General features: G+C 59.6%; 1 protein-coding gene across 1 annotated transcript in view; it reads left to right on the top strand.

Moving 5' to 3' along the window:
• LGR6 (leucine rich repeat containing G protein-coupled receptor 6) overlaps positions 1–6,347 on the top strand; it is a 97,196-nt gene extending 90,849 nt beyond the window's left edge. The window contains exons 17-18 of the mRNA XM_060088699.1: positions 2,187–2,267; positions 5,081–6,347. Of these exons, the coding sequence (XP_059944682.1) occupies positions 2,187–2,267; positions 5,081–6,342 (1,343 nt within the window). The 3' untranslated portion in view covers positions 6,343–6,347. The remainder of the gene's footprint in view (positions 1–2,186; positions 2,268–5,080) is intronic.
• Positions 6,348–15,836: the final 9,489 nt, after the last annotated feature.

The following is a 15,836-nucleotide window of genomic DNA, read 5'->3' on the forward strand; positions in this document are numbered from 1 at the left end:
GGGACGGGAGCCCTCCCGGGAGAGCGTGAGGCCCGGCAGGGGCAGCAGCTTCCCCGGGGCGGCCTGGATGTCTGCCGTCCACTCCGCAGGGATGGAAGGAGTGGAAACCTTCCTTCCTGAAAGTGAAACTCCACCAGGCCAGAGTCTGGGAGAACCACAGGGCGTCGGGATGGTGGGCGGCCATTGCCATAACGGCACCAGGGCCGCGGCTACAGCCATATCCCACTTCCCCCTCGGTGAAGAGCGGTCCTTAGCACATTGGCTGTGACCTTACAGCCTCAGACGGAGTCCACAGGCCTCAGCTCTTGTATCTCATCCGTGCATTTTGATTTCCAAGCACTGCTGAGCTCCGTTCTACAGAGCAGGAAAGGTGGCGAGGGATGGGATGCTAGGCTGTGGCACAGCCCGGCCCCCTGCCCACCCAACAGTGCCCAGGCCATGGGCAGCTCCACAGGGCCTCCCTGCCTCCAGGGGAAGCTCCCAACTGAACTGTTTACCCTTTAAGTGGGAGGAAGGCTCCACACAGGAAGCAGACATGTGAGCTGAAGGCGGGGACAAGTGTGACAAACGGTCGCCTGCCTGGGCTCCCTAACCTTCCAGGAGAGGCAGTTTCCCCCGCCTACCCCAACCCAACTGCAGAAACTTTCCAGGAACTCCCTGGCGGTCCCCTGGTTAGGACTCAGCACTCTCACTGCCAGGGCCCCGGGGTTCAATCCCTGGTAGGGAAACTAAGATCCCACAAGCTTCGAGGGGGATCTTCCAATGATGAATTATCGCTGCAAAAGAGAGTTTCGTCTTTATAAACTGTTAACTGGTTTAGTTATCATTTATCATTTCAATATTCTTAAAGAATTTATGGCCCCTGAGATGTCCACCCCGCTGGAGATTGCAGGCCCTGGTTTAAGAAACAGCACAAGAGCGAATAAGGAAAATAATGCCATTTGATTCAAACACGTTTTGGAGTTTCTTTAACAAGGGATTTGCCTTTCTAATCCTGTTTTCTCAGACTAACAGAATCGCAGAGCCTAGACTTAGAATTGGAAGGATGGTTAAAGATGATCTAGTCTGTCTGCTAATGCAGTAGAAAACGCCCTTCTCACACTGGGGACTTCCTGCTCCAGTCTCTCCAGTTACGCACACCACGTGCATCTGTAAAGCTCCCCCAACAGCCTCCCCGTCCCCCGACCTTGTTTCTGAGGCCCAGCGAGGCTCAGTCTGAGTTCCTCTCTGTCGCTCACTGGCTGTGAGACCCAAGGCAAGGTCTTCGCTTTCCTCACCTGTCCGATGGTGCCCGGGGCTGCCTGCCTCCTGCAGCTGTGGGGAGGATCAGTGAGCTAGTGAGGATGAGGACTCCGCCGGCGCGGGGCCTGGAGGATGAGAGCTGGGGGAGCCCCAGCTCTGGCGCCAGGTGACCTCGTGGGTGCAGCGTACATGCCCACGGCTCCTCGAGAGCAGGGCCGCGTCTCGTCCACCCCACATACCCCCGGCCTGTGCCCAACGCCCAGCAACAGGGTCCTACGCTCAGCACACGGGACCTCTCTGTTGGACACTCTGATGCTGGGAGCTTCTTTGTGTAGGAAGACCCAGAACTTCTCCCTCTGGATCACGATTTGCCTCCTTCTGTGACCCGTCTGTTGATGCTGGTTCTGCCGTCTGGGACCGTCACCACGTCGGGGTGTAATGATGCCTGCAGGCCGGCAGCTGTTTGAGGACGGCGTTCCTCCCCTCACCCTGCCTTTCCTGAGTCCAGCACCCACAGCGGCTCGGCTGTCGTCACCGTCCCTGGTCCACCTCCTCCGAGCACATCCCGCTTGCTGCTCTGTCCTTTGCAGTGTGCAGGGCTCCCAGCTGGACACGGGGTCACAGTGGTGGGCCGGCCTGTGTGGAGGGCCCCCACCAGCCGGGCAGCCTCCCCTGACTCTGTGCAGCTGCCTGGGAGGACATGGGGGCACTCGGTGTCTGAGTTACAGGAAGAGCAGGTCTTAGGCGTAAAGGGCCACAGGCGGATGATAGGGAGCTGACCAGAGGTTTGCCCCCGAGGGTAGACACCTGTGCAGGGCCGCTGGGAGGCCCCGTGCCCAGCAGATGAGTCAGGACAACATCTCAGAGGGGTGGGGTTTGGGAGAAAGGTGGGGCTTGACCCACACCAAGACCAGGGTCTGAGCCAGTTTCTGGTCTCCCCTAAGATGATGTGGACCCAGACGAGCTCCAGCTGGAGATGGAGGACCCCAGGCCACACCCCACTGTCCAGTGCAGCCCTGTTCCAGGTGAGAGGGGTGCCTCGGGGTGGGGAGGGCAGGGACTGGGGAAGGAGCATTATGGAAAGTGGGGTCCAGCTGCTCGCCTTTTGAAAGCCAATACTCGAGAGACAAGGTCGGTGGAAAGGAAAGTTTGCTTTACTTTGGAGGCTGGCAACCTGGGGGTGGGGGTGGACTCATGTCCAAAGGCCGACTCCCCCCACCAAAAACCAGTGGGCAAGAGCTTTTACGGGGGAGTTTCAGGGATGTATAGGCAGGGGGAGGGGGCTCCATGCAGAAACAGCACAGTCAGCTCTGATGGTCATCTTGAAATTGGTCATTGGTGGTCTGATCAGCGTCATCTTGATTGTTTTAAGTACAGTTAGCCTTCAGTTCCAGGGTCGGTTTGTTCCCATTTCTTGAGGCCGGTTCTCCGAATTGTGACAGTTTATGTCATGGCTACAATCTGTTCATCATGTAGTTAACTTCTTCCAGCTGGCGGGGGCGGGTTTCAGTATCTATAAAACAGCTCAAAGGACATGGCTCAGAATATTATCTACAGCCCTCGAGGAGGAACTGGAGGTCCTTGACTTTGCTCAGTGACTATTATTATTTAGTCCTGTTTGTTCCTTTGCTTCTGCATTTTCTCGCTTCTCTGATTAAACTTATTCTTTGGTTAAAACCGACAAGAGGCAGGCGGAGGACATGGGGGTGGGGAGGACACGGCGTCCTGCTCCGTTTCAGGAGCCCCAAGTCTTCTGTGAGTTCAACCTCTTGTGGTCGTTCCTGGGGAAGGGGATGTCGTCCCCCTTCGGTGGCTGCTTGGGGGGAGAGGGAGAGGGGGAGGGGAGGGGAGTCAAAGCGACCTTTACGAGTCGCCAGAGGTGATACAGCCAGGAGGACCTTTCTCTCAGTGACGGGACCCCACTGCTCAGGGTCGGGGTGCGGGGCTGGCTCGTCTGAGACCCGCAGAGTTGGAGCAGGGGCAGCACCCTGCAAGGCCCCCTTCTGCATCCCTCCCCACTCCATCCCAGGAGGGGTGCCGTCTCTCGTAGGTAAACCTCTCCAGGGCGTAAAACACCGGGTGTCCCGGGGGGCTCCCTCCAGCACTGTCCGCTCCTTAACGGCTGAGGAAGCCTCCTTCAGTCTCCCCTAAATCCATCGTGCTGTCAAGAAACAAAGAAACTTCCCCTTTGGTCCAGCCCAGCCTCTGTGTTTAGCGCGAAGCCCCAGGCCGCCCCGGAGGCAGCAGCGGCCACGGGAGCCGGGCTGGGAACCGTCGGACGAGTGGAAGGCAGTGGACAGCGTCCCTCTCACCGGCTCTCCAGCCCCGCCCAGGCCCCGCAGCCCACGCGCCCCGCGCTTCGCGGCTTTAGCGCGCCCTCTAGTGCCCGCAGCGGCAAGCGCACCAGCGCACCAGCGCACCTGGAGGGGCAGGTGTGTGTTCACGAGGCCTCTGAAAACCGGTGATGAGCAGCGATGACGTAAAAGGGGAAGCTCCAAAAGACAAAATCCAACTTGCACTCACTTTTACAATAGCACATACAAATGGCCAAATAAATTCTGGTGCGCCCATATTGACTGCACAGACACCTAAAACGTGTTTTTCAGTCATGTAACAATATGGGAAAGTGTGCATGATGAAACTTTAACTTAAAAAAGAGAATAAAAAACTATGGGACTTCCCTGGTGGTGCAGTGGTTAAGAATCCACCTGCCAATGCAGGCGACAAGGGTTCAGTCCCTCGTCCGGGAAGATCCCACATGCCATGGAGCAACTAAGCCCGTGCGCTGCAACTACTGAGCCTGCGCTCTAGAGCCCACGAGCCACAACTACTGAAGCCCGCGCACCTAGAGCCTGTGCTCCGCAACAAGAGAAGCCACCGCAATGAGAAGCTTGTGCACCACAACGAAGACCCGACGCAGCCAAATAAATAAATTTTTAAAAAGAGAGAGAATGAGAAACTATGTACAGTAAAGTCCCAATTTAGTTTAAAAAATCTATATGTATATATGTATTTCTTAAAACTGATAGAAAACATAGCAAAATGATGAGTTTCTCTGAGGAGCAGGATCATAAGCAGTTTTAATCTTTCCATGTTACATTTTCCAGTTTTTCTACAATTGACATCTACTATTTGGTAATCAGAAAAAAAAATGTTTAAAAAATAGCTGTCACAAATCCTCTCAAATCTCCAAGCCACCTATCAGCACATTGAAGAACAGGAGTCCAAGGTCAAAATGGGTGAAGAAACAAAGGTGTCCGAAGTTACAAGGTGGTTTGAGGACAGGGCCTGGGGAGAGAGATGGACAACGCCAGGCTGTCCCCCATCCACTGCAGAACCAGATGGGAAAACCCCAGGGGCCACCTGCCCTCTGATGTTCTGACCCAGTCGTGAGCATTAGATGTGGCTGAGGAACCAGGGAGAGCCCACCTGGCCAGACTCCTCACGGCAGGGTCCTGGGTGCCGCTCTGTGGGTTGGCCCCAGCCTGTCCCTAGGGCTGCTGCCCTGGCCGCTCCTCCAGGCCAGCCTGTCCCTTCCTTCTTGTGGACGCTGCTCCATGGGGAGGGCGGCTCTGCCTGATGTTTCCCCAAGGCTGGTCCGTGCTGCCTTAGTCTGTACCGTGTGTGCGTTTCTCACACGTCTGTGCCTCCGTGTCCTGGGCTGGTGTCCACCCCCTGCAGCTCGTGGAAGAAGCCCTCCTTCTGTGTCCTCTCTGCTCCTCCCCCAGACCCACCAGGAGTCCTGAGACTCCCGGTGGCCTGCAGGGCTGCCCTGCAGATGGATGAGGCTGTGTCAGCCCCGGGGCCCCAGGCTGGAGTCTGGTCCTCTCTCCCACAGGCCCCTTCAAGCCCTGCGAGCACCTCTTCGAGAGCTGGGGCATCCGCCTGGCCGTGTGGGCCGTCGTGCTGCTCTCCGTGCTCTGCAACGGGCTGGTGCTGCTGAGCCTGTCCGCAGCCGGGCCCGGCCCCCTGCCCCCGGTCAAGTTTGTGGTGGGGGCCATCGCAGGGGCCAACACCCTGACCGGCCTCTCCTGTGGCCTTCTCGCCTCGGTGGACGCGCTGACCTTCGGCCGGTTCGCGGAGTATGGCGCCCGCTGGGAGTCGGGCCCGGGCTGCCGGGCCGCGGGCTTCCTGTCCGTGCTGGGCTCCGAGGCCTCCGTGCTGCTGCTGACCCTGGCCGCCGTGCACTGCAGCGTGGCCGTGACCTGCGTGCGGGCCCGTGGGAAGGCGCCGGCCCCGGGCAGCTTGCGCGCGGGGGCCCTGGGCTGCCTGGTGCTGGCGGGGCTGGCGGCCGCCCTGCCGCTGGCCTCCGTGGGTGAGTACGGGGCCTCCCCGCTCTGCCTGCCGTACGCCCCGCCCGAAGGCCGGCCGGCCGCCCTGGGCTTCGCCGCGGCGCTGGTGATGCTGAACGCCTCCTGCTTCCTGGTGGTGGCCGCAGCCTACATCAGGCTCTCCTGCGACCTGCCTGGGGCCGAGCTGGAGGCTGTGTGGGACTGCACCGCCGTGCGCCACGTGGCCCGTCTCACCTTCGCTGACGGGCTCCTCTACTGCCCCGTGGCCTTCCTGAGCCTGGCGTCCGCGCTGGGCCTCGTCCCCGTCACCCCCGAGGCCGTCAAGTCCGTGCTGCTTCTGGTGCTGCCCCTGCCCGCCTGCCTCAACCCCCTGCTCTACCTGCTCTTCAGCCCCCACTTCCGGGAGGACCTGCGGCGGCTCCGGCCCTGCCCAGGGGTCCCGGGGCCCCTCGCCCTGGCAGCCGCCGGCCAGCTGGAGCCGAGCTCCTGTGACTCCACCCAGGCCCTGGTGGCCTTCTCGGACGTGGAGCTCATCCTGGAGGCCTCCGAGGCGGGCCGGGCCCCCGGGCTGGAGACCTACGGCTTCACCTCCGTGACCCTCGCTCCCTGCCAGCAGCCCAGGGGCTCCCGGCCGGAGGGCAGCCATTTGGTGGAGCCAGAGAGAACTCGCTTTGGGAACTGGCCACCCGTCGTGGACGGCGGACAGCCGCCAGGGGCCGAGGGGGCCGTGCCAGCAGAGGGGTGCCGGGCGGGGGCCGGGGCCGGGGCCTTCCAGGCGTCTGGCTCTGCCTTGGCCTCACACTTGTAAATGTCCTCTCCGTTCCCCTACGCCCCTCCCCTCCCGCCCCCTCTGTGAAGGACGCTGCTTGTAAAATAGACCCCACCAGCGGGCCCCGCCCCCGGCCCCTGCTCTCCCAGGCCACCACCGTGTGGCCTTGGCCTGGTTTCCCCTCGGCCCTGCTCTGGCCTCTTCCCTGTCGTGTCTGAGGCTGAGGACCAGAGGTCTGGACGTCTGTCCGCTTACGGGAAATGAGGGGCGCAGAGGACAGTGACGGGGGTGGGGGCCCGAGCGGCCCAGGATCAGGTGCGATGGGCAGGGGACTGCACAGAGGCCACGGAGGGGCCGCCAGGGCATCTCCCCTCGCTCCGGGACTGGATGCACGTGTGCTCTGTGCCCCACTGGTCCCGGATATGCCGCCCAAAAGACTCCTGTGAAAATAAGTTTCTGAAAACAAGACATTGTGCCCCTTTCTTAGAGATTCAGGGTGCACGTCAGTGTGGTAAAGAGGCAGGGGAATCCCACAGCAGTGAGATCTGTTGAACTTGCTTTAAGCCAGTTCCCCAAGCTATTGAACAATGGGTTTTGGTTTGCCGGTTGGGTTTTCGTGGAATATCTACTAGCGACTCACAGACCAGCCCTCGTCTCTCCCAGGGGCCCCCTTCTGCACCACCTGGTGACATCACAAGAGGCCACCAGTCCTGAAAGCCCGGTCCTGGGAGCTGGACCCTGTCAACCAGATGTGACCTTCTTGTCTCTCTTGTCCTGCCCTGAAAAGAGTGGGGAGCGGGCTGCTGCCCTGTGTTCCAGCCTTAGACCCCGGCACGGGGCAGGTGGAGGGGCTCCCAGCCACCAGAGAAGCTTCCGCCCTCATACGACGGAGGGTTCCCGGCTCCCGGCTGCCTTCCTGTGGTTCCTGTGGTTCTCCGTCTGCCATCTTCTGCCCCAAGCCTGGCCCTCCCTCTGTGCCCCAGGCCCTGCCCTCTAGGGGGCACAGGGAGCCCCCTGGCCAGCGCCTAGGGGGATGTTTGTGTTGCGTGTTGGGCTGCAGGAAGCGTCACCCAGGCCTGGGACTCCTGGGCGCCCCAGATTGGCTGGGACCTTCTGCCTTTCCCGTCGTGGCCTCCCTCCCTTGCTTTTTACCAGGGCACCCCCTCCCTGCCCCCAAATACAGGATAAGGTGTGAGAGCCGGGGCTCGGAAGAGGGTGAGGCCTGTCCAGGGCACCCCGATGTCTGCCACGTTGGGATGGGAGTCGGAATCCGGGACCCAGCAGGACCCAGCACTCCCCGAGTGCTGTTGTGGTCCTGAGCCAGCCCCCTAGGGCTTCCGCTCCTAGGACGACCTGGGAAGGTCCTTCTATTGATAGTTACATGGCCTGCAGCCCAGTGTCTCCTTGTCTCCCTGCCCTCCCCCCGAAGTGGAAATTCTCACGGGAGTCGCCAAAGCCACCAGGTGGGGTTGAGGGATGAGGTGGGGACCACGGTGGAACCGGCACGTTTTCAATCTCATGCTAAGTCAGAGGCCAGGCTCTGAAGCCAGACGTGCTGCCCTGGTGCCACAGGAGAGCCCCAGGGCCCAGGCACGGGGCCAGCCCCGGCAGGTGCTCGCCGGTGGTGGGGGATTCATTTGTCAGCTGGTGATGTGAGAACCCCGGTCCCTCCACCTCCCGGGTTGATCAGGAGCCTCTCGTGGAAGGAGGTCGCTCTACTTTGGTGCTGAGAAGCAGTGACTCTTATGAGAGAAAGGAGTTCTCCGAGATGCCCCAGGGACGGACAGCAAAAGGGGGTGTGATTTCAGGAGCCTCGACTTCTGGGAGGTCGTCCAGGCCCCTCCCTGTGTGGCCACCGTCCCCCCGGAGTTGGAGCTGTTGCTGGGTGGGCCGGGGGAGGACGGCCGTGCGTTGGAGCCCAGGAGTTGTGGGACCCGTACCTGCATTGGCCTCTCCCACGAGGAGGGCTGGGGCTTCAGGGCTGCAAGCTCGAGGGCAGCCCCACCGCTGTCTGTGTTCTATTTCCAACCAGCTGGGCATTGTCCAGGGCTCCACCTTTTGGTTGGAGGAGAGGTGTTTGCCAGGAACTGTTTTTATTATTCAAAAGCCTCGTAGATGTTGTACATTCACCCAACACGAGAGGCGAAGTAAAGTTTCTTCGTGTTCGCCTGGCTTTCCTGCAAGTCGGTGTGTCAATCCTTGGTTCTCTCCGCAGTGATCAGTAGATTATGAAGATAGGTATATCATCAATTAAACTCAACACCAACAGCCAAATAATTCAATGCATGTAGATGCCTTTGTTTTGGGTTGATGACATATTCCAAGATGGTGCCCACGGGGAAGAGTCCGTCCCAGGGGCCGCGGTGGTGGAGATGCTGGTTCCCGCCGCCCTGGCCTCTGACGGTCCTGCCGTGGAGCACTCACAGCGCCCACCCCTCTCCCTGGACCGCCTGCAGCAGAGGGTCCTGCGCAGCTCTGTCCACACCGTGAGGAAACCCCTGCTCAGGGCTGGGTGTGAGGCCGCGGTTACGGAGCCTCAGGTGGGCCTTCCCTTTGCCGTGCCCCCTCCACCTCGAGCTTCGAACCTCCTTCCCAGCTTTCCCCGTCCAGGGCTGGGGAGTGGGGAGAACTGACGACGGTTCCCCGCAGGCCCGAGTAGGTGAGGACGGCGCCGGCCGTGGGACCCATGACCCATTCTGGCCTCTGTGCTGGTGCACCCCGCCCGGGTGGGCCCCGGGCTCGCCGAGCTGTGAATATCGATCAGATCCTTCTGATAAAGAAGCACCCGTGAAGCCCCCGGGTCCCCCGGCCCCTCTCCTCTTCTCTCTGGTGGGTCTGTGGGCACGGGGCAGGGGCTGCTCTGAGAGAGGAGGGTGCCCTGTCCCCTGGGCTCTGGGGCGTCGGGGCATAGCCGAGGGGGTATCGGCATCACCCCGCCCACCCAGATTTAAGTGCCCTTGTGCGCCTGGTACTGGGTTAGAGAGGACGCCCGAGCCATGGGGTTTCTCTCCTCAGACTCTGAGCACCCTTGACCCTTCCTGACCCTGCGAACCCCACATACTCCGCTTGCTTTCCTGTCCTTGGCTGGCCGTCTCGGACTTCTTTCTGCCCTGGGAATCTTCTCCCCCAGCCTCTCTTCAGACTGGGATGGTGTCCCCAAGACCATCTGGTGGGCCCCTTCTCAGGGTGGGGGAAACGGATTGGGTTCCAGGAAAAGCTGCGACCCTTGGATGAGCTGCCCCGGCCGGTGCCGACTCCCTCCTGGGAGAACGGCGGTGCGCTCCGGGGACCCAGGCCCACTCTCCTTAAGGTTGGAGCTCCGACCCCCATCCTTCCGGTCCATCCACAGGGGAGGCCACTCAGCTGCCCTCCGTACACTGTTCCGGTTGGGAGGAAGGGTGTTTCTTAAAAGGACATAGCGTAGAGCAGGAAGGGAGGCAGAATCTCAGCAAATGGAAGACCAGAAAGATCAGCGGGGCTGGGCTGACGGGTCTGAAGCCCGAGGGCTGGGCTGGGGTGAGGCCGCGCTGAGATGGGGGAGTGTGAGCTCCCCGGCCGCCCTGCCCCGTCTGCAACCTCCTCCGCGCCCCCTCGGTTCCTTAGTTTTGGATAAGCATCAATAATACACTGACGTGGGGCTTCCCTGGTGGCGCAGTGGTTGAGAGTCTGCCTGCCGATGCAGGGGACACGGGTTCGTGCCCCGGTCTGGGAGGATCCCACATGCCGTGGAGCGGCTGGGCCCGTGAGCCATGGCCGCTGAGCCTGCGCGTCTGGAGCCTGTGCTCCGCAGTGGGAGAGGCCACAACAGTGAGAGGCCCGCGTACCAAAAAAAAAACAAATAATAATACACTGACGTGGTTCGAAGAGCACGTGTCTTTTCAACTGTCCCCCGCGCCCGCACCTGCCACTGTCCCTGACCCTCACTGGTTACCACCACTGCTGTTTTCTTCTGCATCCTTCCAGAGTTTTTTCCTGCACAGACAACAAGCATGTATATTCTTACGCATCGTAGCACAGCGTACCACACTTCTGCTTCTGCTTGTTCACCTACTAATACAGCCCATATCAGTGGAGAGACGCTCTCATTTTAAAGAGTCCCAGCCGACCTCCTGTTATGTAGATGGAGCATACGCTTCATTCATCCCCTTCACGGGTGTTTGAGTTGCTGGATCTTTTGCTCTTACACACGACACTGCAGCCACTGGCCGTGTGTCCTGCACTTGTCATGCACCCGTGAGGTACCTTCCCAGAAGTGGAACTGCGGGGTCAGAAGCCACTTACAAGTCACGACATCTCTTTACCTCGTAGCTCCTTTTGACGAATGTTCTGTGTTTATTCATAAACTCTGCTTCCAGGGGCCTCCCTGTGAGCCCTGCTCTCCCTTGAGGCCCCACTGTGCATCCCTCGCTTCAGCTCCTGGGCTGGTGGCCTTGTTTTCTCTTGGGGTTTCCGAGGCAACGTCCTGAGAGGTTGAGAGAGAATCCGACTAGCCGGATATCCTTCTTTCCACCAGGCCAAATCATAGGTCAAAGGTCAACGGATGGGTTGACCACTCAGGCCAGGCCCCTACCCTGGTCCCCTAAAGGGCAGTGTGTGGACTGGTGTGTCTGTGGGGTCCTGCTAGAGTTTAATCCCAGCTAAACCACCTACTAGTTGACTGAATTTTGTCAGGTTAATAATCTTCCCCATGTAGAAAATGGGAATAATAATCTCAAACTCAAACACTGTTAAAGTAATTTTAAAATAATTTATAAAAAGTGCCGGGACATCCCTGGCAGTCCAGTGGTTAGGACAGTGAGCCTCCGCTGCAGGGGGCCAGGTTCGATCCCTGGTCGGGGAACTAAGATCCCACATGCCGCTGGGCACGGCCAAAAGATTTTTTTAAAAAAAGGTGTCCAGTAAAGTATCTCATATATGAAAGAATAAACAAATCAAAAGAAACGAGTACGTGTAAGCAGACCCTACTCTCAAGGGGCCGTCTGGCAGGGGGATGGGAGCTAAGCCATCCCGTCCCTGAAAAGGGCCACCCTGACACCCAGCCTCGGGTCTGTTGTCACAGCCCCGTCAGAAGGCGGCAGAGCCGCAGACGCCACCACGGTGGCTGAGGTTGCACCCTGTGGCTTCTTTCTCCGTGGGGTGGGCCTGTGCCTGGGGTGCCTGTTGCTCTGGCCCAGTGGCCGCTTTCCTCCTTCTGGGAACATCGATTCCCCTTCAGCAACTGCCCCCACCGCCCCCTAATGCATGCGGCTTGCGGGGGGACTCGGCTCCGGGTCCAGCGGTGGCTGTGACCCCGGCTTCTCGGCTTTTTCTCTTTCTGCCACTGCGATGGGTCCGAGGACGGGCTTCCATCTCCGGGGCTCCCAGTGACCTGGGGAAAGCATGACTGGACCCCTCGGTTTGTGAAGCGATGACTCCTTTGCTTGGGTGCGAGTGTGAGATCGGTCGCTTGGCTAGAGAAGACCCCTCTCTCCACACCCGCTGCCCAAAGCCTGGAGTAAACCCACTCACCTCTTAGCAACCCCTGGGGGAAGAGGGCAGCCGTGAATGGGGCTTGGACGGGCAAGGAGGGTGGGCGGGGTGGGCTGTCAGGTGGGGAGAGTGGTGCTGGGAGGGGGTCCGCAGGGCAGGGGTGGGGGGTGGAGGAGGGGGAGGGGGGAGGGCGGAGAGTCAGGAGACCAGCCTCTTGGCTTCTTCCCTGAACCTGACCCCTGCAGGCTCTCCCCTGGGAGCTCACAGGTGGCTTCAGAATCACAGAACCGTCAGGCGTCAGCACAGGGACACGCCTTAGGGAGCATCCTCACCCCCTCCTCACCGGGTGGGGGAGGGACCGCCCCACAGCTGCCCAGGGCCGAGGGGCAGATGCACAAAAGCCAGAGCAGTGTCTGTGCAGTCGGCACATGGGGTCGTGGAGTTGGTCCAGACCTTCCATTGACAGCCCGCCGTCCTGAGGTTTTACTTGACTTCTCTGTCTCATTATCAGTAACATGGAAATGACAGCGGTACCTAAGCTCTGAAGGTTATTGAGAAGATTAAAGGAAGTCTTTCATGTAAAGAGCTTAGCTTAGTTCCTGGCACCTAGTAAGTACTTGAGAGACGTTAGATGTTATTAATCCAAAAAGCGACGAGAAACTGGGGCTCTGAGCTGTCTTCCGGCTCAGCCTTGAGCACACTTGACAAGGAAGAGGAAGGGTCCCCGGAGGAGCCGCTCCCAAGAAGAAGGCTGGCAACCTGGGCTTGGAGCGCGGCAGGAAGGCTGTGGGTTCGCAGGGGTCCATGGGTGACGGTGCCGGGGACCCTGGGCCATGAGAGAGAAGCGTCCCCTGGCACGGGCCAAGGTGGCTGGTGAGCTGTCAGCAGGGGGAAGCTGGGGGTTCCCCAGAGAGGACGTGTCCAGGGGGTCTCTCAAACATACCTCCGGGTCTGGAGAGAACCCCGAGACTAAAGCTCACCCCCAGGGCAGCTGCCTCTGATGGGGGGTCTGGGGGAAAGCGGCTCAGCAGGCCTTTCTCCAAAGCCGAGCTGCAAGGTCCTGCTTAAAGGGAGGCAGCGGGCTTCCCTGGTGGCGCAGTGGTTGAGAGTCCGCCTGCCGATGCACGGGACACGGGTTCGTGCCCCGGTCTGGGAAGATCCCACATGCCGCGGAGCGGCTGGGCCCGTGAGCCATGGCCGCTGAGCCTGCGCGTCCGGAGCCTGTGCTCCGCAACAGGAGAGGCCACAACAGTGAGAGGCCCGCGTACCGCGAGAAAAAAAAAAAAAAGGGAGGTAGCAATGGGTGGGAGGACGGAGGTACGGCCCAGTGGGAGGTGGGGTCGGGGGAGAGGCAAGCCCACGAGGGGGAGAAACCAAGGGGACCTGTCACCTGATGGAGGCTGAGAGCTGGGGCGGATGGGCGCTCGGGGGGCCCCGGCAGGAGCCATGCTGACTGGACAGAAGGAGAAAGTGCAGGCGTAGCTTCTGGGCACAGAGACCTGCGCCCACCACCCCGTCTCTCACAGCCGCCCGGGCTCCCTGTGTGGGATCCAAGCCTCCCAGCGGCCAGTCAGCCCGGGGGCAGGTTCTGGAGCCACAGCGCACCACCCCCAGCCCTGTCCTTCCCTCCCCCAGGCTGCCCCAACCTAAACAGGGCAACCTCGGGGAGCTGCTTGCTGATGGAAAAATAACTTGGCTGGGAAAGGAGCTTTATTTGTCTGTGCCGAATTCCCGCCGCAGCCCAAGGGTAAAGAGCTAGTCTCCAGCCTCAGCGCGCACGGTGGGTGGTAAAATCTGTTCTTACTTAGATTTTGGGGAGCCGCAGGGGCAGCAGGAGAGGATGCTTGGAATCTGCAGTGTCTCTGGGATCAGTCACAACGTCATCTCCTCTCCGACTCGGGGGGAACGGTGCAGCTTGCTTGTCCTGGCAAGCAGCGCTTTGGGGCCTTATGTGGCTGGACCGTCGTCCCCGCCCGCAGCCCCTGCTCAGCTCGCGGGGTCGGCCCTGTGCTCGGCGCTCTGGGTGCAGCAGCCCGGTCAGCCCCCACAACTGTCCCCCCCTTCTTTGGGCAAACGCAAAGCGTGGAGAGGTTGAGCAGGGCTCTGGGGGCGCACGGTTGGCGAGCAGCACCGCCTGGGCCGGCCAGGGTCTCCTGGACCCGTGTTCATGCTTTTGATGCTTTTCCATCCTTCCCTGGGCTGCGGGCGGGGCTGGGCCTCCTCATCTCCCTCTTCTCTCACTTCTGTTCTCTGCCCAAGTCCCCTGTACTTGTTAACCCAGACATGGAGGGATGGCTTCTAATAGCTCCTGGCTTCGGTATTTCTTGCAGTTAGTGCAAAGGCCCTTGTGGCCACTATGTCCCAGCATTTGGAGTGGACACACTGGCAGACGGGTACAGGGCCATGAGGTACACCAGGTAATGGCCACGGCTCCTTCAGAGGGGCCGGACAGGGGCGTCCCAGGGCAGCTACGTGGGCTGAGACCATCACGGTCCAGGTAGCGTCAGGGGGACGGCACAGGCCAGAGGGGCTGGCGTGCTGAGATTGGAGGGGGCCAGTGCGGCTCAGCGTGGTGTACTGAGCGGAGGGTGTGTGGGGAGGGGAGGCTGAGGGAAGGCACTGGAGGGTTTTGGGAGGAGGTGCAATCTGGCTTTGTCATCATCTGAAGATGTTCTTGCTGCTCTGAGGAGCGTGGACCGCAGAGGGTCCAGGCTGTAGGCCAGGGGACAAGGTGCCAGTCATGATGGCAGTGCAGGGGAGAGACCTGGTGGTGGCCCGCTGCCGAGGGGGCCTGTCCTTTCCCACAACGACCCCTAAGGCCGTCCCGCTTCACACCTGGCCTGTACCCCCATCAGCACCATCAGCACTTGGTGTCTCCCTTCCACAGCGGCTGGCTTTTCCACCGCCGCTGGATGTGAACAAGAAACACGCAGCCCTGAGGGCTGCTGCTGGTCACTCCAGGAGGGGACAATGAGGACGGATGGCAGATGCGAGAGACAGCCTCTGAGCCGCCAATCCAGACGCCCACCCTGGCCCCAACTCCCGGTAAGCAGGGTAGAGAACTTCCTGGGTGTTATCACCAGCCAGTTGGATCTCACAGCTGAAAGCATCCTGGCTGATATACTAATGGCATTTAGAAACCCCAAATCTGACTTAAATGTGCCCAAGTATAGGAGACAAGTCTGGAACAAAATTAATTCCTGGGCTTTAACAAGAGAACAGTAGCTGATTTTGAGAAATGGGTTCAAGAATTATGTAGAAGTTGGAAATTTATGAAGTGGGGGGGACACAGAGGAAATTTACATTTTCGGTTGACGCTGTCGTCTGTCGCTACCACTCGTGCTCTAAGGCAGGCCACTGCCGAGCGCAGGGCGGTTCCGCGGTGGACGAAAGGAAATTGCTTGCTCACTGGCTGCACTCTGCGCGCACGGTGCCCAGCCTGGCACAGGACTACCAGCCTGGGATACAGGCGGGACGTGACAGTCTCTTTCTCTGCCTAGGCGGCCCCAACATCTGCTCTCACTCGGCACCTCGTTCCACTTCAGCCGATTTCTGCCCAAACCTGTTTTCTCCGTCATCTAAACAGAATGATGAGCACAGGCCCAAGTGTACTGTAAGGTCACGAGCAGGGATTCGAGCCTGCACCTTAGTACTTGCCGTGAAATGAAGCTAGAGACAGAAAGGATTGTGAAAATCCATGTAAATCTGTACGATTATCTGGTTAATCCCACACCTGATTTTCTCACCATTATATTCTAAAACACTTGGCACACAGCAGGTGTTCAGTCACTATTTGTTGAACAAACGAAAGTTATACCACAGCCATTAAGTTAAGTCACAGAAAGTGCAAGCTGCAAGAAACGTTAACAGAAGGGTAATTACCGTATCCCCACACTGTGTTCAAGACTTCTGAAAACCCAGAATCCCGGAAGCGTGACGGTCACCGAATTGTCTCTAAGGCTATTTGACCCCCACGTCCATCACTCAGGGTCCTGAGTGATGCTGGTGAGTTGGCAAAATAAAGGACAACAACTCCAAATAGTTTCACATTCTTACTGTATAGC

Source organism: Mesoplodon densirostris, chromosome 2 (genome assembly GCF_025265405.1).
Source record: "Mesoplodon densirostris isolate mMesDen1 chromosome 2, mMesDen1 primary haplotype, whole genome shotgun sequence".
NCBI classification, from domain to species: Eukaryota; Metazoa; Chordata; class Mammalia; order Artiodactyla; family Ziphiidae; genus Mesoplodon; species Mesoplodon densirostris.